The sequence below is a fragment of the Bufo bufo genome, chromosome 2, assembly GCF_905171765.1.
Source record: "Bufo bufo chromosome 2, aBufBuf1.1, whole genome shotgun sequence".
NCBI lineage: Eukaryota > Metazoa > Chordata > Amphibia > Anura > Bufonidae > Bufo > Bufo bufo.
Window position 1 is genome coordinate 506,841,687 of NC_053390.1, and position 22,887 is coordinate 506,864,573.

At 47.0% G+C, this 22,887-nt stretch overlaps 1 protein-coding gene across 1 annotated transcript in view; it reads left to right on the forward strand.

Moving 5' to 3' along the window:
* Positions 1-21,532, forward strand: part of SMU1 (SMU1 DNA replication regulator and spliceosomal factor) — a 55,933-nt gene extending 34,401 nt beyond the window's left edge. The window contains exons 10-12 of the mRNA XM_040417840.1: positions 13,968-14,135; positions 14,358-14,510; positions 21,201-21,532. Coding sequence (XP_040273774.1) covers positions 13,968-14,135; positions 14,358-14,510; positions 21,201-21,299 — 420 coding nt within the window. The 3' untranslated portion in view covers positions 21,300-21,532. The remainder of the gene's footprint in view (positions 1-13,967; positions 14,136-14,357; positions 14,511-21,200) is intronic.
* Positions 21,533-22,887: the final 1,355 nt, after the last annotated feature.

Consider the following 22,887-nt stretch of genomic DNA (forward strand, 5'->3'; position numbering starts at 1 on the left):
AGTGGGGGAGTGTCCGGCGGTGATTTCGCTTTTGACAGCGTCGAGTGGGACTACCTGTGGGCGGTCATGTCGAAATTGGGGTTTGGTCCGGCGTATATTAAATGGGTACAATTACTATATAGCCAAACAAGGGCCCGTCTCAGGGTTAATGGGAGGCTATCGCCGGTGATGGCATTGGAGAGGGGCACTAGGCAGGGTTGTCCTATGTCTCCCCTCCTCTTTGCCATTGCAATCAAACCATTGGCTTGTATGATGCGTTCTACTCCCTTGATTAGGGGCATGGGGAGGGGGGAGGTGGAGGAAAGAATTTCGCTATACGCGGATGACATGCTTCTATATGTTGGAGATCTGGCTTCATCGATAGACCCAATTATTTCCTTAAAGGGTTTCTATCACTTTGTATCACATAATTAGCTGTCAGACACTAGCGATCTGCTAGTGTCTGCTCTGGCCAACCATCCTACTATAATCGCTTGTGGGGCAGCGGTTTTGCTAAAAAACGAACTTTTATAAATATGCTAATGAGCCTCTAGGTGCTATGTGGGCGTCATTAGCACCTAGAGGCTCTGTCTACCTTCATAAACAGCCGCCGCCCAGCGCGTCCCTCCAGCCCGCCCATGTCCTCCTCCGTGTGACGCAGCGGACAATTTTCTCGCGCATGCGCCGTGCGCGGCTGTATTCGGCGCATTTGAGATGTCTGAGCTGGGAGCTGTCAGACATTCAATGCGCATGCGCCGAATACAGCCGCGCACGGCGCATGCGCGAGAATTCGTCCGCTGCGTCACACGGAGGAGGACATGGGCGGGCTGGAGGGATGCGCTGGGCGGCGGCTGTTTATGAAGGTAGATGGAGCCTCTAGGTGCTAATGACGCCCACATAGCACCTAGAGGCTCATTAGCATATTTATAAAAGTTCGTTTTTTAGCAAAACCGCTGCCCCACAAGCGATTATAGTAGGATGGTTGGCCAGAGCAGACACTAGCAGATCGCTAGTGTCTGACAGCTAATTATGTGATACAAAGTGATAGAAACCCTTTAATATTGGACTTTGGCAGACAGTCGGGTCTGTATATTAACTGGAATAAATCTGTCATTCTTCCGCTGTCCCCTCTGCCTCGATCCCTATGTTTGGACCATATTAACCTTAAAGTGGTCTCATCCTTTAAGTACCTTGGTGTTGAAGTCTCCACCAACCCCCAGGCATATATTGTGGATAACCTGGCACCATTATTGGCCAAATTTAAAATGAAAACAGCTACAGTGGGGGAAATAATTATTTGACCCCTCACTGATTTTGTAAGTTTGTCCAATGACAAAGAAATGAAAAGTCTCAGAACAGTATCATTTCAATGGTAGGTTTATTGTAACAGTGGCAGATAGCACATCAAAAGGAAAATCGAAAAACTAACTTTAAATAAAAGATAGCAACTGATTTGCATTTCATTGAGTGAAATAAGTATTTGAACCCCTACCAACCATTAAGAGTTCTGGCTCCCACAGAGTGGTTAGACACTTCTACTCAATTAGTCACCCTCATTAAGGACACCTGTCTTAACTAGTCACCTGTATAAAAGACACCTGTCCACAGAATCAATCAATCAAGCAGACTCCAAACTCTCCAACATGGGAAAGACCAAAGAGCTGTCCAAGGATGTCAGAGACAAAATTGTAGACCTGCACAAGGCTGGAATGGGCTACAAAACCATTAGCAAGAAGCTGGGAGAGAAGGTGACAACTGTTGGTGCGATTGTTCGAAAATGGAAGGAGCACAAAATGACCATCAATCGACCTCGCTCTGGGGCTCCACGCAAGATCTCACCTCGTGGGGTGTCAATGGTTCTGAGAAAGGTGAAAAAGCATCCTAGAACTACACGGGAGGAGTTAGTTAATGACCTCAAATTAGCAGGGACCACAGTCACCAAGAAAACCATTGGAAACACATTACACCGCAAAGGATTAAAATCCTGCAGGGCTCGCAAGGTCCCCCTGCTCAGGAAGGCACATGTGCAGGCCCGTCTGAAGTTTGCCAATGAACACCTGAATGATTCAGAGAGTGACTGGGAGAAGGTGCTGTGGTCTGATGAGACCAAAATAGAGCTCTTTGGCATTAACTCAACTCGCTGTGTTTGGAGGAAGAAAAATGCTGCCTATGACCCCCAAAACACCGTCCCCACCGTCAAGCATGGGGGTGGAAACATTTTGCTTTGGGGGTGTTTTTCTGCTAAGGGCACAGGACAACTTATTCGCATAAACGGGAAAATGGACGGAGCCATGTATCGTGAAATCCTGAGCGACAACCTCCTTCCCTCTGCCAGGAAACTGAAAATGGGTCGTGGATGGGTGTTCCAGCACGACAATGACCCAAAACATACAGCAAAGGCAACAAAGGAGTGGCTCAAGAAGAAGCACATTAAGGTCATGGAGTGGCCTAGTCAGTCTCCGGACCTTAATCCAATCGAAAACCTATGGAGGGAGCTCAAGCTCAGAGTTGCACAGAGACAGCCTCGAAACCTTAGGGATTTAGAGATGATCTGCAAAGAGGAGTGGACCAACATTCCTCCTAAAATGTGCGCAAACTTGGTCATCAATTACAAGAAACGTTTGACCTCTGTGCTTGCAAACAAGGGTTTTTCCACCAAGTATTAAGTCTTTTTTTGTTAGAGGGTTCAAATACTTATTTCACTCAATGAAATGCAAATCAGTTGCTATCTTTTATTTAAAGTTATTTTTTCGATTTTCCTTTTGATGTGCTATCTGCCACTGTTACAATAAACCTACCATTGAAATGATACTGTTCTGAGACTTTTCATTTCTTTGTCATTGGACAAACTTACAAAATCAGTGAGGGGTCAAATAATTATTTCCCCCACTGTATATGGAATAAGCTTCCTCTCTCTGTGATAGGTCGGGGGAATCTTATCAAAATGATTTTTATGCCACAACTGCTATATATACTTCACAATTCACCAGTTTGGGTGGCCCAGCACCACTTTTACAAGATAAAGCAGATTTCTCGTTCATTCCATTGGGGGGACACAGACCATGGGTATAGCTTAGAGATATTACTAGGAGGGACACTATGCAAAAAAAGAAGCTCCTCCTCCTCGGGCTATACCCCCAGGCACCTCCAGGAGAACTTCAGTCTTTGCTTAGTGTCCGTTCAAGGAGGTTGACATTTATTCTTCTCCTGTTTGTTATTTTTTTCTGGTTTCAGATGGGGACGCAGGTCAGCATTGCGCTTTCCTGGCCCCTGTGGAGGGTCTGCCACGGTCTTCTGAAGGTTCCTGGCTACCTCCCATTCCCCCACAGAAGAAAAGTGGATCCAGGCTCGACATGTTAGCTCTGGCATCCCACCAGCTGCTGGGACACCTGCTGCCTACCCTCCACCAGAGCACTGCTCTCCTTGATTGGAGTCAGACGTCTGAAGAGGTGAATCCCTGCTGGTCTGGACATCGAGGGAGCATGCTGTGCAGATAAGTATTGCCTGCTTCAATCTCCCTCCTTTCCCCCCCCTCCCCCCACCCCTTCATGTCGTCTGTCTGGCGCTCTGTGACCTGAGGTGAGCTAGAGAAGGACCGGCTGGGGGCATTTTTTCCCGTTGGGAGGGGGCCCTTCTGGGGAGGGCTGGTGATTCCACTGATACCTGCCTGCAGCTCAGACTATGGCCGCACCGGCGGCAATCTTGGCACTGAAGGAGTGTATTTTATCTTATGGCCGCTGCGCTCTCTGCAGCTCCCGCCGGCCTGCTCCTCCCGATATTAACCCCCGCTGCGCCGTTTCTGGCGAAGGGGTGTATTTGAAGTGCGCGCGCGCGCTTGTTTCGCGCGCTTATTTCGCGCCGCAATGACGCGTCCAAGGGGGCGGAGCCTCGGCGTCCAGCTCTGTCTCTCCCTACGCCGGAGACTCTGCTGGATTGCGGCCGTGCAGCTCCTCAGTTCTCGGTGACCGGAGACTTCTGCTGTTGCCTGGGTGGTAGGAATTGCAGCAACCTGGTAGGAAATCTTTTTTGGAATACCATCATGCCTAAACCTGGGGCCCCTAAGCCTTCCAAGGCTTCCTCTCAGGCTCCACTGGAGTCATGTAAAATATGCCTTAGGCCTTTTTCTGTCACTGGTTCCTGTGACTCATGCCCTGCTCCCGGACAGGATCAGCCTCCTTCTCTTGCTCAGCCCGGTCCTCCCTCTGCCCCTGCGGATCCAGCGGTACCCGCCTGGGCCTCCGCCATGTCTAATGCGGCAGCTGATCTGGCCTTAGTTGCCAAGGCAGCCATGTCCTTCATGGAGCGCATGGCGGCTACTACTCCAGTGGCATCCACCACTCCATCCCCTCTCAGCGACTCTCACAGAGGGCGTCTGACTTCTAAAAGGCAGCGTGAGCGGCAGCATTCCTCCTCGGATGACTCCGCTTCTCCCCCTCGCCTTGAGGCATGCCCGGTTGACTCTCCCCCTCGCAGGGAGCGCAAATCCGATGGGGAATTGTCCGGATCGGACGAAGTCACGGAGCGGGAACCCCTGCCTAAGCTTTCCACCATGGTAACCGAGTTGGTGGCAGCTGTCCGTGACACTTTTAATATACAAGGGGATTCTCCTCCCTCCACTAGTCGGGAGTTCTCCCTTTTTCCACCCAAGAAACAGGAGTCCGCCGTGTTCCCTATTCACGAGGAATTCACTGCGGTCCTATCAAAAGCTTGGGATCGACCTAATCAAAAATTTTCGGCCACCAAGCGTATGGATACGCTTTATCCTTTTCCAGCTGACACAGTGGAAAAGTGGACTTCTTCCCCTAAGGTAGATCCTCCGGTGGCCAGGTTAGCCAAGAACACGGCCCTTCCCGTCCTAGACGGTTCCTCTCTGCAGGATGCGGTGGACAGACGTTTGGATTCACTTTCCAAGTCCATCTTCTCGCTGGCGGGCGCTTCCCTGCGACCGGCCTTTGCGTCGGCTTGGGTCGCCAGAGCCCTTACAACGTGGTTGCAGCGCCACCACCAGGATCTGTCAGAGCAGGACGCCTCTGCAGATACTCTGGATTTTATCATCCAGATGTCTCAAGCGTCTAAATATCTCTGTGAGGCTTCAATGGACATCGGCTCCCTCTTTGCCCGTATTTCGGCCCTCTCTGTCATTCAGCGCAGGGAGGTCTGGCTGAAGGTGTGGGATGCTGATGCCTCATCCAAGCGATCCCTCGCTAACCTTCCCTTTGAAGGGTCCAGGCTCTTTGGGGCTCAACTAGATGAATTCATTTCTGCCGCAACAGGGGGCAAGAGCACTCATCTACCCCAGCCCAGGACCAAGCGTCCCTTTCGGTCTCGGCCTTCAGGTTTCCGGGGCCAGTCCTTTCGTCGCTTCTCCACTGCCAGGACGCCGTCATCCTCATCGGCAGGGGGGTCCCAGGACTCCCGCAAGAAGCCTTTCTTCAAGCCCCAGCCTTCTTGGCGGCCTCGGGCGCAGTCAGCCCGTCCTCCTGCTCCCAAGCAACCCTCCGCATGAAGGGGTGCCCCCACCCCTCGTGGTGGGGGGCCGTCTGCTCTCCTTTCAACAGGTCTGGAGGGCTCACGTTCAGGACGCCTGGGCTCTGGAAGTGGTGACGTCCGGCTACAAGTTGGAGTTCGCGTCCAGCCCGCCGGAACGTTTTTTCCCTTCTCGCGTTCCGGGGGATCCAGCCAGGGCCTCGGACCTCTTTTTTGCGGTCTCCTCTCTTCTGGACCGTGGTGTCATTTCCCCCGTTCCCCCAGAAGAGCAAGGGACAGGTTTTTACTCAAACCTGTTCGTTGTTCCAAAGAAAGAGGGGTCAGTACGTCCAATCTTGGATCTAAAACTTCTCAACAAGTTTCTACGGGTGCGGAAGTTTCGCATGGAGTCCCTTCGCTCCGTTATTGCTTCTCTGAGTCCAGGAGAATTTCTCGCGTCTGTGGACATTCAAGACGCCTACTTGCACGTCCCTATTGCAGAGTCCCACCATCGCTTTCTGCGCTTTGCCATAGGGGGGCGTCATTACCAGTTCGTCGCCCTACCTTTTGGGTTGGCAACCGCCCCTCGAGTTTTTACGAAGATTCTGGCGCCTCTCATGGCGCTTCTTCGCACCAGGGGCATCTCTTTGTTACCATACCTAGACGACATCTTGATAAAAGCTCCGTCTCTTCCACAGGCCGAGGACAGCATCCGAATCACGGTTCAATCCCTGGAACGGTTCGGATGGCTGATCAATCTCCCCAAGTCCTCTCTGCACCCCTCCCAGAGACTTTCGTTCCTGGGGATGATCTTGGACACCTCGATTTCTCGGGTGTTTCTTCCAGATTCCAAGGCTTCCCAGATTCGTCTGGCAATGGTGCTCCTTCTACGCTCTCCACGTCCCACCATTCGGGAGTGCATGCGGGTGCTGGGCCTTATGGTCTCCTCTTTCGAGGCGATTCCGTACGCCCAATTTCACACTCGTCCGCTACAACAGATGATCCTTGCCCTCTGGAACAAGAACCCTCGGGGTCTAGACACTCCTGTTCGTCTGTCCCGGCAAGTTCGAGCGTCTCTCCCTTGGTGGCAGTCTCCCCTGAACCTATCGTCAGGAAAGTCCTTCCTTCCGTTCTCCTGGACGATAGTCACCACCGACGCCAGCCTCATCGGTTGGGGAGGTGTTCTCCGGAACCTCACAGTTCAGGGTGTCTGGTCGACGGAGGAATCCCGTCTCCCGATAAACGTTTTGGAATTGAGGGCGATTTTCCACTCCCTCTCCCATTGGACTCCTCTCCTGGCGACTCGCCTGGTGCGGGTTCAGTCGGACAATGCCACGGCTGTGGCTTATGTCAACCATCAGGGCGGGACTCGCAGTCGGGCAGTAATGCGGGAAGTAGCGAGGATCCTCTTATGGGCGGAGTCTCATGTTCCAGTATTGTCGGCAGTGTACATCCCGGGAGTCGACAATTGGACGGCGGATTTTCTGAGTCGCACCAAGGTGGATCCGGGAGAGTGGTCTCTCCATCCGGAGGTGTTCGAGGACATCTGCCACCGATGGGGCCGTCCGGACGTAGATTTGATGGCTTCCCGGCTCAACCACAAGGTGCCGGTGTATCTTGCCCGCGCTCGAGACCCACGGGCGGACGGGGTGGACGCGCTGGTATTTCCATGGCAGCGGTTCAGCCTCCTTTACGTCTTCCCTCCGATTCCTCTGTTGCCGAAGGTGCTGCGCAAGATCGAGGCGGAGGGGATACCAACCATTCTCGTCGCTCCGGATTGGCCTCGTCGCGCCTGGTTCTCCAGCGTCGCTCGTATGTTGGCGGACGTCCCGTGGCCTCTGCCCGACAGAGAGGATCTCTTGTCTCAGGGGCCGCTCTTCCACCAGAATTCACGGCAGCTGCGTTTAACGGCGTGGCTGTTGAGACCGCCATCCTGAGGAAGAGAGGCTTCTCTGATGCGGTGGTAAGAACCATGATCAGGGCTCGAAAGCCGGCTTCTTCACGAATCTATTATCGCACCTGGAAGGCCTTCCTGGTGTTTTGTGAGAAATCGGGCTACTCGCCCCTACGTTTCTCTGTCCCAGTGGTGCTGTCTTTTCTCCAGTCCGGCCTCGACATGGGTCTGTCGCTCAGTTCTTTAAAGGGTCAGGTTTCTGCTTTGGCTATCTTTTTTCAGAGGTCCATTGCCTTTTTGAGACCTGTAAAAACCTTCCTGCAGGGGGTGGCGCATTCGGTTCCTCCGTATGTGCCTCCCTTGCCCCCCTGGGATCTCAACTTGGTTCTGCGCGCCCTTCAGGCGGCGCCTTTTGAACCTCTGAGGGAGATCTCTCTGGTTTTACTCACCTGGAAGGTAGTTTTTCTGGTGGCCATAACCTCCATCAGGCGAGTTTCGGAGCTGGCCGCACTTTCCTGCCGGGAACCTTTTCTGGTCTTTCACCAGGATAAGGTGGTGCTCAGGCCGGTGCCTTCTTTTTTGCCCAAGGTGGTTTCTCCCTTCCACCTTAACGAGGATCTTGTCCTGCCCTCTTTTTGTCCTTCTCCGGTGAACCCCAAGGAATGTGCTCTCCACTCCCTGGACGTCGTCAGGGCCCTGAAGGTGTACCTGGGGGCTACCGCTTCCTTCCGGCGTTCAGACTCTCTCTTTGTGATTCCTGAAGGGTCCCGTAAGGGCCTGGCGGCTTCCAAGGTCACCGTGGCGCGGTGGATCCGTTCCGCTATTGCTGCGGCATATCGCGCTCGCGGCCACGTTCCGCCGTCGCGGATTACCGCTCACTCCACAAGGGCAGTGGGTGCTTCCTGGGCTAGACGCAATCGCGCATCCGTTTCCCAGTTGTGTAAGGCGGCCACTTGGTCGTCCTTACATACTTTCACAAAGTTTTATCAGTTACACTCTCTGGCCTCGGCTGATGCTGCTCTTGGGCGCAGGGTATTGCAGGCTGTGGTTCCGGTTTGACTACTGGACGTTTATTCCTGGCGGTGTTGGATTTGTTCTTTTTTCCCACCCCATGGACTGCTTTGGGACGTCCCATGGTCTGTGTCCCCCAATGGAATGAACGAGAAAAGGAGATTTTTGTGAAACTCACCTGTAAAATCTTTTTCTCGTAATTTCCATTGGGGGACACAGCTCCCGCCCCCTTTTTTGGTTTACGCCTTAGGGTGTGCTGTGTGATGGTTTCCATAATGTTTTGTTTCCGTTCTCCTTCTCCTACTGCTTTTGCAACGACTGAAGTTCTCCTGGAGGTGCCTGGGGGTATAGCCCGAGGAGGAGGAGCTTCTTTTTTTGCATAGTGTCCCTCCTAGTAATATCTCTAAGCTATACCCATGGTCTGTGTCCCCCAATGGAAATTACGAGAAAAAGATTTTACAGGTGAGTTTCACAAAAATCTCCTTTTTCCGTTCTCTGGTGTGGAAGGCCAAGTACAGTAGGATCCATTATGAAACCCTGCAGAGAGGTAAAGACATGGGAGGACTGGCTTTGCCAAACCCCTATCTCTACTTTTTGGCAGCCCAATTACAGCATTTTAAAGGTTGGGGTGAGATAGGAAGGGCCGGGAGAAGTGGGGAATTGGTGGATCACTGGTTGTAACCCCCCAATAACGGTATTGGAAAAAGATGTAGCAGAGCCAGTGAAGTCTCTCCCAATTTTTAAATTAATGCGTACTGTGTGGAATAAATCTAGGGAGGCTCTAAATGTGGTAGGTTTGCTCTACCTGTCACCGATATGGAACAATCCCAAACTGCAGGAGCTATCTCAGCTGTCAGACTTCCAAGGATGGGAGCGTAAGGGCCGGGGCTGTGGAATATGGGTCAATTATATTCCCAGGAAGTACTAAAACAATTTGAACAATTATGCACGAAATTTGGGTTGGAATCCAGGCAATTCTATAAATACCTTCAACTTAGACATGCCATAAGCTCACAAATAAAAATAGGGCCGATAGTTTTTGCCTCCCATCAGGTGCTGTCCGGACTAATAGAGGTGGGTTCCTCCAGAGGAGCGATCTCTAGGGCCTATGGGGCGTTGCAGGAGGAGAATCTGAAAAAATATCCATTACTAGTTAAGAGCAAATGGGAAAATGATGTGGGCCCTATCTCGGATGCTCAATGGGAGGAGGTGCTGGCATCGACTCCAGCTCTGTCATTAAGTGAGGCGGCTAAATTATCCCAGATTTTCCTTTTAGAGTGTACAGGTCGCCACTCTTTCTGAAGATGATAGGGTGTCGCCCTGACTCCTTATGTTCGAAATGCAGGACAGATGACGCCGGGTTGTTCCACATGATCTGGCAATGCAGCACTCTGCATAGGTATTGGTCTAAGATAATAACCCTGATTAATAAAATATACTGTGCTACATATACATTAGATGCGAAAATGTGCATACTCGGATTGTTCGACTGAATCCCTGCAACCTCCCATTAAGACAGGTATTAATAGAATCTTATATTAAGCTAGAAAAACCATTGCTGCTAAATGGATTTAGCCGTCTCTTCCTAGCTTTGCTGAATTTGTGGCTAGGATGAATGTGGTCATAAGGCTGGAGAGGGGAACGTACTTAAAGCGAAACTGTTTATTGAAATTTGATTCCGTATGGGGACTGTGGATAGATAGATCTGGGGTGTGCAGCCAGTGGCTGTCCTTGCACCATGGTAGCTGGATTATTCCAGGTCGCCCTTAGTGCAATGGTGGCGCAGGTGTGATTGCGACTGACAATGTATGACTATTAGCCAAAGGAATGTGTACTGGGGGTGTGCCACTGTCTCCTTATCCCTGAATACAGGGGTTATACACTGCTCAAAAAAATAAAGGGAACACAAAAATAACACATCCTAGATCTGAATTAATTAAATATTCTTCTGAAATACTTTGTTCTTTACATAGTTGAATGTGCTGACGACAAAATCACGCAAAAATAAAAAAATGGAAATCAAATTTTTCAACCCATGGAGGTCTGGATTTGGAGTCACACTCAAAATTAAAGTGGAAAAACACACTACAGGCTGATCCAACTTTGATGTAATGTCCTTAAAACAAGTCGAAATGAGTCTCAGTAGTGTGTGTGGCCTCCACGTGCCTGTATGACCTCCCTACAACGCCTGTGCATGCTCCTGATGAGGTGGCGGACGGTCTCCTGAGGGATCTCCTCCCAGACCTGGACTAAAGCATCTGCCAACTCCTGGACAGTCTGTGGTGCAACGTGACGTTCGTGGATAGAGCGAGACATGATGTCCCAGATGTGCTCAATTGGATTCAGGTCTGGGGAACGGGCGGGCCAGTCCATAGCATCAATGCCTTCGTCTTGCAGGAACTGCTGACACACTCCAGCCACATGAGGTTTAGCATTGTCTTGCATTAGGAGGAACCCAGGGCCAACCGCACCAGCATATGGTCTCACAAGGGGTCTGAGGATCTCATCTCGATACCTAATGGCAGTCAGGCTACCTCTGGCGAGCACATGGAGGGCTGTGCGGCCCTCCAAAGAAATGCCACCCCACACCATTAATGACCCAATGCCAAACCGTTCATGCTGGAGGATGTTGCAGGCAGCAGAACGTTCTCCACGGCGTCTCCAGACTGTCACGTCTGTCACATGTGCTCAGTGTGAACCTGCTTTCATCTGTGAAGAGCACAGGGCGCCAGTGGCGAATTTGCCAATCTTGGTGTTCTCTGGCAAATGCCAAACGTCCTGCACGGTGTTGGGCTGTAAGCACAACCCCCATCTGTGGACGTCGGGCCCTCATATCACCCTCATGGAGTCTGTTTCTGACAGTTTGAGCAGACACATGCACATTTGTGGCCTGCTGGAGGTCATTTTGCAGGGCTCTGGCAGTGCTCCTCCTGTTCCTCCTTGCACAAAGGCGGAGGTAGCGGTCCTGCTGCTGGGTTGTTGTCCTCCTACGGCCTCCTCCACGTCTCCTGATGTACTGGCCTGTCTCCTGGTAGCGCCTCCATGCTCTGGACACTACGCTGACAGACACAGCAAACCTTCTTGCCACAGCTCGCATTGATGTGCCATCCTGGATAAGCTGCACTACCTGAGCCACTTGTGTGGGTTGTAGACTCCGTCTCATGCTACCACTAGAGTGAAAGCACCGCCAGCATTCAAAAGTGACCAAAACATCAGCCAGGAAGCATAGGAACTGAGAAGTGGTCTGTGATCACCACCTGCAGAACCACTCCTTTATTGGGGGTGTCTTGCTAATTGACTATAATTTCCACCTGTTGTCTATCCCATTTGCACAACAGCATGTGAAATTGATTGTCACTCAGTGTTGCTTCCTAAGTGGACAGTTTGATTTCACAGAAGTGTGATTGACTTGGAGTTACATTGTGTTGTTTAAGTGTTCCCTTTATTTTTTTGAGCAGTGTATTTACCATCCTTCAAAAAAAGGGATCCGCTCACCTCCTATTCTCTCAGGATAGGTGCTCCAAACCAAAATTTGAGTCACCCCTCAAAGTTCGAAATATATAGTAAAAAGATGGAATGGTCACTCTTATATGGAAATATAGGACACTTTATTGAGCATATATCATGGAATTATGTGCAATAAAATTACAATAAAATGTTAAAACTATGTTTTGATCAATAATATGTTACACAATAAAACAAAAAGCAGTGTTGAATGAGTGCTGGTGGCTCCAAATAAGCCCCTCTCTATCATTCGCATCCAGACTTAAGTCCCAGGTGCGATAGTTCTGTCTAATTTGCAGAGGTAGGTTGGTGCAAACAGCATTCATTCAGCTAAAAATCCATATAATAGCAAAATACATCAGATGTAAAAATCATCAGGTATATAATCCTATAAACAATTAAAAAGAAATATCACGCTCTTTGGGATCCGTAAATGTCTAGATTTTTGTTGTTCACTTGTATTTGAACACAATCTATTAAAACGTCTGTATCAAAAGGCTGCTGCAAACTGGTTAAATAATGTCAGTTTTCCTGCTGCTGACTGTTGCAATCTGCTGTTTGTTTGGCTTGATTGTAGCAGAAAATCCTTACTTGAATAACCAGCAGTGGTTCATTTAATTATTTATGATACTTTTTAGTGTGATACCCACTACTGTGGGCTTACCTTCACCCGCGCAGTCGGTCAGAAAGGGACTTGCTGTTGAGCTCTTACTCCGTTGAATCTGCCGGCGTCCCGGCTATGGAGCTGCTCGTGTCCCACGTGTCTCTCATAGGTGATGTTAGAATCAAGTCCAAAGTGAGGATCACAGACCTTTCTTTGCCGGCGCTATTGGATGACGTATCGCAGTCTTCTAAGATAGATGGATTTCTTTTCTTTGTAGTGCACTAGGTTGAATCGGAAAGTGGGGTATTCATCCAAGTTTTCTTGGATGAATACCCCATTTCTTGCAGGGCTCCGATCGGTTACCATGGCATCCTAGACTCTTCTAAAGCTTCCCAGGCCTGCAATGGTAAGCTTCCTGCTAAGCACGAATCACAGCTCAACAGCGAACTTGTCAAAATCCCATTCACCCTAATAGAATCTCTATTAGGGTGATTGGGACAAGGGATCAAAAGATCTCAGGTTGTAGCCCCCTAAGGGGTTTAAAAGTTACTATTATAAAATTAACAAAAAAATAAATAAAAAAAACAAAACTCAAAAAACATTGAATATTGGAAGTTTAATTTCCTCCCCTTTTCTCAAATTTACCGTATTTTTCGCTTTATAAGACGCACCTAAGACGCCCCTAGGTTTTTGAGGAAGAAAAATATTTTGAACCAAAAGGTGTGCTTTTGGTGGGTTTTGAACTAATGGGGGATCTGTGGATGACACTATTATGGGGGATCTGTGAATGACACTATTATGGGGGATCTGTGGATGACACTATTATGGGGGATCTGTGGATGACACTATTAAGGGGGATCTGTGGATGACACTATTAAGGGGGATCTGTGGATGACACTATTAAGGGGGATCTGTGGATGACACTATTAAGGGGGATCTGTGGATGACACTATTAAGGGGGATCTGTGGATGACACTATGGGGGATCTGTGGATGACACTGCTATGGGGGGATCTGTGGATGACAGGTATGGTAAATGAAATGGAGCCCTTAAAAAAATACAACTTACTCTGCAAAAAATAAGCCCTCATATGGTTATATGAACGGGACATTTAAAATGTTATGGCTTGGAACGTGGGGAGGAAAAAATGAAAATGCAAAACCAAGAATGGGCCCAGGACTTAAGGGGTTAAATCTCCATTTTATTTTAAGATGACGTTTTTGTGCTTTAGAACCAATTACTAGTTTTCCATAGTTATGGACTCTGGTTACAATGGTTTCAACTTACAATGGTCATCCCAGAACAAATGAATATTGTAACTTGAGGGACTGCTGTAGATTGTTTTTATTCTGTTATTTAGTAGCATAATATAATGTATATTAGCCACTTGTGGATTATTAATACACTTTGAATGTCAGTGTAGCCTACTCAAACCTTTTTATGCTGCTACTTTTGCAGCCTGACATATTTTTTTGAGTGTTTCACGACTTATGTGTTTTGTTCATCAAGGTTTGGAATGTAAAGACCACTGAATGTGCCAACACATTCAAGTCCCTCGGCAGCACTGCTGGAACGGACATCACAGTAAACAGTGTTATCCTGCTGCCAAAGAATCCAGAGCACTTTGTTGTGTGTAACAGATCGAACACAGTGGTCATTATGAACATGCAAGGACAGGTAAGGAGAGTCGATGTGCTGAAACATGGCGTTTTCCCTAAATTGCACTTGTATCATTGGGGAGTTGCCTTCAGGTTAAGTATGAGCAACCAAGATACTTGACTACCAGCTAAGCACTGGGAAGAGTGAGTTTTTTTTCTCTAAGTTGTCATACTGAATGTATGTTATAATGTGAATCTTATGTGTATCTCAATACTGACTTGCATAATTAATACCGTCCAGATTGTAAGAAGCTTCAGCTCTGGTAAGAGAGAAGGTGGTGACTTTGTGTGCTGCACGTTATCGCCCAGAGGAGAGTGGATCTACTGTGTTGGAGAGGATTTTGTGCTCTACTGTTTCAGCACTGTCACTGGCAAACTGGAGAGAACTCTAACTGTAAGTAACTCTTTCGTGACCATGCCTTATGGGTTATGTGAACGCCTAAGAGGCAATCCTTCCTGTTTATATGTACTGTCTGACACTGAGCATTTATTTAAACCCGGGGCATTTCTTTTACTTTTATCTTTTTCTTAGCAAAGTCTCCAGTTCCTGTCACGAAATTCAGGGAATTTCACACCTTGTGCAATTATACTAATTCTGTAGATCACCAGACACTCTCTGGACTTTTGCCATAATATGTTTATCGCAAGTTTGAAATAACTTGCTCTCCTGAATCTTTTATTTAAAGGGGTTTTCCAGGAGTAAGATGTTGATGACTTATCCTCAGGACAGGTCATCAATTTCTTACCGATGAGTGAGCTATGCTGTTCATTGTTTAGCAGCTGTGCTTGGTATTGTAGCCCAGGCCCATTCACTTAAATAGGGATGAGCTGCACCTAGGCCATGTGACTAATGGTCGTGACGTCACTGGCTTAGAAGAGCTCACTAGAGCGAGAAAACCCTCTAATTTTCTGACTGAGAAGCAGGAAATGTAAGCCTGACTACATTCACAGCTGTACTGTAAAGTCTGTTTTCTGTTCCGTTATAGGAACAGAAAAAAAATTGTGGTAGTGCCAGATTTGTTGACAGACACCAACAGTGCTTGATGGACCCCATTGACTGTAATGCAATATTCCTGGTTTCTGCCATTTTGCCATACAAGTTAATGCATTGTGCTGCGTTATTTTGGGGATGTGTTTCACATGCTGAGCAGCAGATAGCTGGCTGTGTTGGGTCAGTCATTAGTAGATCTAAGTTGCCCATAAAGACAGTAATTGCAGCACCACCGTACCTTGTAGTAGAGTGGCATGCATGCAATGTCTGACAGGGAAAAGGAGTTATGGGGATTGCAAGCCTTTTACATTGGGAATGCCACCCATAAGCCAGCAAGCCTTGGCAGCATGAAAGCTGAACTGCACAGAGCTGGGCAAGATAAGGAAAATCCTAAATAATTACTTCTGAGTGGTGGTGTATTCACCTTGTATCTAGGAGCTTTTTTTGTATATATTGTAAGAAGGTACAAGGAATCATCGTGGACGATGGGTACATGTCATTGAGGTTCCTGGCCTCGGTGGAGTAAGAGCCAGTTTTTATGTGTCAGCAGCAGTTGCTGTTTGACACCTTGATACTTAGTATAGCTGTAATAGCTGATCCGGAACGGCTCTTACTGGGAGTAGTCAAAGTGCTGGGTGGGTGACTTCTCCCCATGTTCCAGGCCGGGTTTTGGCAAGCATAAAAACCAGCCAGCATTGCCAGGTGGGGAGGATTACCTCCGTCTGACAGTGGAGCTCAGGAGGTCTGTGTGCTGTGATCTGAGGGCTGTGTTGGGATCCGTGGCTTGAGCTGGGCGGCAGGGCTAATGCCTGCCTGTGGACTTGACAAAGCAGAAATTCCAACAGGGTGTGAAGTAACATTCAGGAGAAAAGGTGACTCTTTTGTATATGAACTTTTCATGTGTGTGAACAATCGCCAAGCAACTTGCGTTTTTGTTTTGCTTTCACGTGTGAATAAACACTGATGTTTTGAAGCAAGAACTTGTTCTTTGCCTCTGTGCTGCACCCGCTAACCCTAACTACCAGAGCGAATCCATATATATAGACGAAAACGGACAGCACATCCAGTAGAAAAAGTGGAAGTTTTATTAAGCCACAATGGCACGGTGAGGCGACGTTTCGGCTCAAAACACAGCCTTTCTCAAGCTCTGTGTTTTGAGCCGAAACGTCTCCTCACCGTGCCATTGTGGCTCAATAAAACTTCCACTTTTTCTACTGGATGTGCTGTCTGTTTTAGTCTACATTTCGTGGGTAAGCAGTGACACCCCTGGACATAGCACCCGCTATCTATACTGTGAATTGGTGCTAAATATTCTCATGAGCCACCACCCAAGCACAATTTAGCTGTTTTGCTCTCTGGGTGCAGTACTATCGCAGTATGTATAACGTTATTGAGAAGGTAGATACTGTACACTCAGGCCCCTTTCACACAGGCGAGAATTCCACGCAGGTGCAATGCGTGAGGTGAACGCATTGCATCCGCACTGAATCTGAACCTATTCACTTCAATGGGGCTGTTCAGATTAGCGGTGATTTTCACGCATTACTTGTGCGTTGCGTGAAAATTGCAGCATGTTCTATATTCTGCATTTTTCGCGCAACGCAGGCCCCATAGAAATGAATGCAGGCAAGTGCGGATGTGATTTTTCACGCGTAGTTGCTATAGGAGACGAGGGATCAGTTACCCGGGACCCCATTTACTTATTTTCCATTATGACATGGTTATAATGGAAAATAGCATTCTTTAATTCAGAATGCTAAGTAAAAGGTCCATTGTGGGGTTAAAAAAAATAAAAAATAAAATAACTCTCCTCATCCACTTGATCGCGCAGCCGGGCTCGTCTTCTTTCTTTTTCTTCTTGTAGGACCTGGGTGGAAAAGGACCTTTGGTGACGCCATCGCGCTCACCACGTGGTGAGCGCGGTGAAGTCAGCGCAGGTCCTTCTGAATGAATATAGAAGGTTATTCTATCTTCATTCAGCAGGACCTGCGGTGACGTCAGCACAGGTCCTTTTTCCAGCCAGGTCCTGCAAGAAGAAAAATAAAGAAGACGAGCCCTGCTGCGCGATCAAGTGGATGAGGTGAGTTACATTTATTTATTTTTTTAACCCCACAATGGACCTTTTACTTAGCATTCTGAATTAAAGAATGCTATTATTTTCCATTATACCATGTTATAATGTAAAATAATAAAATATACAGACACCAATATCAAACCCGAACTTTAGTGAAGAAGTCCTGGTTCGGGTCTGGGTACCACAATCGGTTCTTTATCACGCGCGTGTAAAACACATTGCACCCGCGCAATAAAAACTGAACATCGGAATGCAATCGCAGTCAAAACTGACTGTAATTGCGTACCTACTCACACGATTTTCCCTGATCGCAGATGCGTTGCGCATCCGGGCACGCTCGTCTGCAGGGGGCCTTACTGCTTTTGCCTTTTTTATTTATGCTCTAGAGCAGGGGTGCACAACCTGCTGATCCTGCAATCACCTGTGTTTCTGCCTGAAGCGCCGCAAGACAATGGATGACAGCTCCTGCTTCTGCACTGTAGCAGGAGCAGGTCAGGCTCCCGGCTATAAGCAGTTATCGGCGCTTCTGCCTTCTCCTCAGATAGATGAGCGGCTTGGGGCGCAGAGCTGCAGGGTCAGGAGACCCTGATCAGTTCTGCCTTCTACAAACTTCCACAGCAAGCTGGTTTCCCCTGTAACTGGGGTTCCTGTGGATGCCCCAGTTACAGTGAAAATAGTAAAAAAAAAAAAAAAAAAAAAAAGTCCCTCACTGTCTTCCAAAGGTCTTTCAGTGGCCTCTCGGGGACAAATTAGGTAAAGAAAATATATTTAAAAAATTATATAAAAAAAATTAAAACTAAATAATAAAAAAAAAGATAAAATACAAATAAAAAATAAAATATTATGTGGCAAAAAAACTGAATATTATAAAAAAAAAAGTGCAAAATAAGAGTGTTCACTGTCCCCCAACAGTCTTTTTATGACCATTTGGGGAACATATGTGGCAAAAGTATATTTAAAGGGAGCTTGTCATCAGGATTTTGTGTATAGAGCTGAGGACATGGGTTGCTAGATCTCAGGGTAATTTGCATATGTATCAAATCGTTTTTTTTACACAATAAAAGCACACAGAGCTATGGGGACTGGATATTGCGGATGTGCTAGTGGCCATCTAGCAACCCATATCCTCAGCGCTATACACAAAATCCTGGTGACAGGTTCCCTTAAAAAAAAAAAAAAAACAATAAACTTCTAAAAAACAAATAAAATATATAAAAAGAAATTAAAAAAAATAAAATACAAATAAAAGGAAAAAGTGCAAAATAGTGTTCATTGTCCCCCAACAGACTTTTTATGACCTATTGGGGGATATATCATGTAGCAGAAATATATAAAAAATTAAGTTGTAAAAAGATATAAAAATAATAAAATTAATAAAAGAAAAAACACCCACACCAACCAAAACAGTCACCATTAACGCCCCCATTCATGTGAAACTATACATGTAGGGAACTAATTATAATAATTTCTTTTGGTGTCAGTTAGAATATTTAAAGAATAAAGAGCTATAGTTTGAAAAATATATATTTTTTAAAAATGTCTTGTACAGTTTCCCTCAAAATGACTAAAAAAAATAATTATAAAACCCTATGTGTCATGTAAAAAATTGTTGCAAAAGTTATTTGGTAGTTCAACAAATAAGATGGTTACAGCCGTTTGAACCACTTGTGCTGAATCACAACAAAGTCTCTGGTCATTAAAGGGGTTGTCTCACTTTAGTAAGTGGCATTTATCATGTAGAGAAGGTTAATACAAGCCACTTACTAATGTATTGTTATTATCCATATTGCCTCCTTTGCTGGCAGGATTCATTTTTCGATCACATTATACACTGCTCGTTTCTATGGTTACAGACCACCCTGCAATCCATCAGTGGTGGTCAGGCTTGCACAATATAGTAAAAAGCACCAGCCTATGTGAGCTCCATGGTCCTGGCCACCAGAGAGGCTGATGCTTTTTCCTATAGTGTGCAAGCACGACCACCACTGATGGATTGCAGGGTGGTCTGTAACCATGGAAACGAGCAGTGTATAATGTGATGGAAAAATTAATCCAGCTAGCAAAGGAAGCAATATGGATAATACATTAGTAAGTGGCTTGTATTAACTTCCTCTACTTACTGAAGTGAGACATCCCATTTAAGGACTTTTCAAGCCTGGTCATTAAAGGGTTAACAAATGAGCTCCTTCCCCACTGGTAAGTTAAAACGCTTACTGGTTATTGCAGGGCCCCTATAATAGGAGGAGGCGGTAATAACCAGTGACTACCGTCCTCTGCAGTGAAGGAAAGTGCTTACTGGTTATTGCAGCGCCCCTATAACCGGGGGGCAGGAGGCGGTAATAACCAGTGACCACCATCCTCTGCAGTGAAGGAAAGTGCTTATTAGTTATTGTAGGGCCCCTATAACCGGGGGGCAGGAGGCGGTAATAACCGGTGACCACCGGCCTCTGCACTGAAGGAAAGCGCTTACTGGTTATTGCAGGGCCCCTATAACCAGGGGGGCAGCAGGAGGCGGTGATAACCAGTGACTACTGTCCTCTGCAGTAAAGGAAAGCGCTTACTGGTTATTGCAGGGGCCCCTATAACCGGGGGGCAGGAGGCGGTAATAACCGGTGATCACCGGCCTCTGCACTGAAGGAAAGCGCTTACTGGTTATTGCAGGGCCCCTATAACCAGGGGGGCAGCAGGAGGCGGTGATAACCAGTGACTACCGTCCTGCAGTGAAGGAAAGTGCTTACTGGTTATTGAAGCGCCCCTATAACCGGGGGGCAGGAGGCGGTAATAAGCAGTGACCGCCGTCCTCTGCAGTGAAGAAAATGCTGATTTATGAATAGGAGGCAGGATGGTAAAAATGATTTTTAACCAGTTCCTGCAGCATGGCCCTGAAACAAAAGGTTCATATTTACCTGCTCCCTGCTGCTCCGGTCTTCTGCGCTGCCCCCATCTTCTGGTCCCCGCTCTGTTTACACCTGTGCACGCCTGGCCATGGTCACATGCACCTCTCCAGCCAATGACTGGCTTCAGCAGTGACATGCTGCTTGTGGGCACATGACCCCTGAAGCCAGTCATTGGCTGGAGAGGTGCATGTGACCATGGTCATGCACTGCCAGGTGAAAACTGCGGGGGACCGGAAGATGGAGGCAGTGCAGAGGACCAGAGCGGCAGGGAGCAGGTAAGTGTATGTCTTCGGTTTCAGGGGCTATGCTGCAGCACAATATTCGGCACAATTACTGGGAACAAGTCCTCATAGGAGCGCTCATATCTTATATCTGGCCGGTATAATAGTGCCGCTGATCAGTCAATGAACAGTTTGTCGGCTGATTTGCATATTTTATCAGGGTGAAAGATGTACAATTATCGTCAGCACATCACACCATTAAATCAGGAATGTGCTACCGATAATCAATATAACAATGAAGGCGGAATGACTGTGATAGCGATCATTCCTCCCCAGTCACTTTGCATTGGCTTGTGTAATAGGCTCATGCAAATGAGCGCCGATCGACATTTTTATTTTTATTTGAGGCCCCTTGAAATACAGTGACATTAGAATGCGGCCCCCAGATCAAAAAAGGTTGTGCACCCCTGCTCTAGAGTCTGTGGTTGTTGGGATCCTTACATGTAGCTGCATGTTTCATTAAAATGTGCATAGAAGCTTCTAAATGCCTGACGTTAAAACATGCATGGGTGACAGTTAAAGGGGTTGCTCGGCAGATGTAAATGCCTTACAAAAGGCTCTAAGTGTTATAAATGGGACAAAATATAAAATAAAGCAAGCAATAATCACTGAATTGATCCCATACAGGCGCTCCCCAGGTCTCAAGTCGGTCTCCTTCCTGGTCCGTCAGCACAAAGGAAATGACCATTTAGCCGATCTGTGGCTGCAGAGGTGATCCATCTCGGCCAGTAATGGTCTGCACAGTCATTTTCTGCATGTCATGAAGGACCAGATGGGGGGACCTGAGGAGCATTGAAATGAGAAGTATATTTTGCATTTAACTTCTTCTCTACTTGTCTAGGTGCACGAGAAAGATGTCATTGGAATTGCCCATCATCCTCACCAGAATTTGATTGGTACCTACAGTGAAGATGGCCTTCTTAAACTCTGGAAACCATAATAGTTAAAACCGTTGAAAGAGACTGATTAGATGACAGTAGTTTGTACTTTTTGTTTTTGTGACAGTTTTTTTCCTATGGCAATATACAGTGAATATTCCAGGCATATTTTATGTCCTTGTATACATGATGCCATGTTGGAAATACTCTGTAATACAAGTGATCAATTTGCTATAATCCTCATGCCATATTTTAAAATGGAAAAATATCATTCAAATATATTACCAATTTCAAGTTAACAGTTTGCCCGACTTCCATTGTGTGTGTCTTCCCCAAATGGAGAAAATGGCAAGAGCATGATGAGTCTTATTACTGTCAGTTGCTGGAAATTTGATGATGTCTGGTGCCTCTCTGATTGTTTCCCTTGAGTAGAGAAATTATTAAAATGGGCATGCATGGTCAAGATTAGCCTAACAACTCTCAAGTTATCTTTTTTAAATATTCCTTTTTCTAATGGGAATATTAGGGTTATGTTTGTGTTGTCACATATAAGGTAGGCCAGATATCCCACTCCCCTCAGGGAACTATTAAATTGGGTTCCTCATACTGTAGAACTGCTTTAGCTCTCCTTGCCCGTAACATGTAAACAGTGTGGTCCTACATGATTATTATTTTTTTCCATAACAGATTTGTTGTTGAAAGGAAATCTGTTTTGGACTTCTTGGTCACCACCTAACCGTTTTGTCCGAGCTCTGAACTTGGACATATCCCCTTCTTCACCCAGGCAGCCCCTCTGAGATGAGCATCAGTGCATTTCATGCTCCGATGCTCTCCCTTGCCCTACGCTGCATCTTGCAGGGCGTAGGCTTTTTTTTTTTCTAGCTCAAAACATAGATACACAAAAATGAGCATCTCTGGCTCATCATCCTCTGACTCAGAGCAGGAATCCGATTCAGAGGATCCGGACTCCGGGGATTCATCTGGGTCTGATTCAGAATATGAAAATTTCCTCTTCTCCTTGGTGGACACAAAAGAGTAAAAGCTATCAGGGCAACTATGGGGCTTTCGGACGAAAAAGTGCAGAGGTCCGTCCAGGACCAAATGTATAGCGGACTGGAACAAAAAAAGAGTATTTCCGGTCCACAAAAACATGCAGGAATTAATAAAAAGAGAATGGAAAACTCCGGATAGAAAACTTTTTATTTCAAAAATGATGAGACGTCGCCTTCCTTTTTGTGAAGCGGATGAGGCCCTGCTAACAACCTGACCTAAAGTTGATGTATCCCTATCTAAGCTAGTTAAAGGAGCAAATGCTCTTCCGTTTGAAGATATGGGGACTCTAAAAGACCCCATGGACGAGAAGGCTGATCAGGTTTTAAAAAAGACCTGGGATGCTAGCGCTGCGCTATTTAAGCCTAATCTGGCGGCCACATCCGTTTCCAGATCATTAAAAAGGTGTTTGTTACAGTTAGAAGCTCTTCTAAAGGAAGGAGCTTCTTATGACACACTAAAGGACTCCTTTCCTCTGCTCGTGAAAGCTTGTTGACTCTGTCACTCTACTGCAGAGTCGGTCAGAATGGCAGCAAAAGCCTCGGGCCTAGCAGTAGTGGATAGAAGAGCTCTCTGGCTGAAATCCTGGTCTGGTGATAT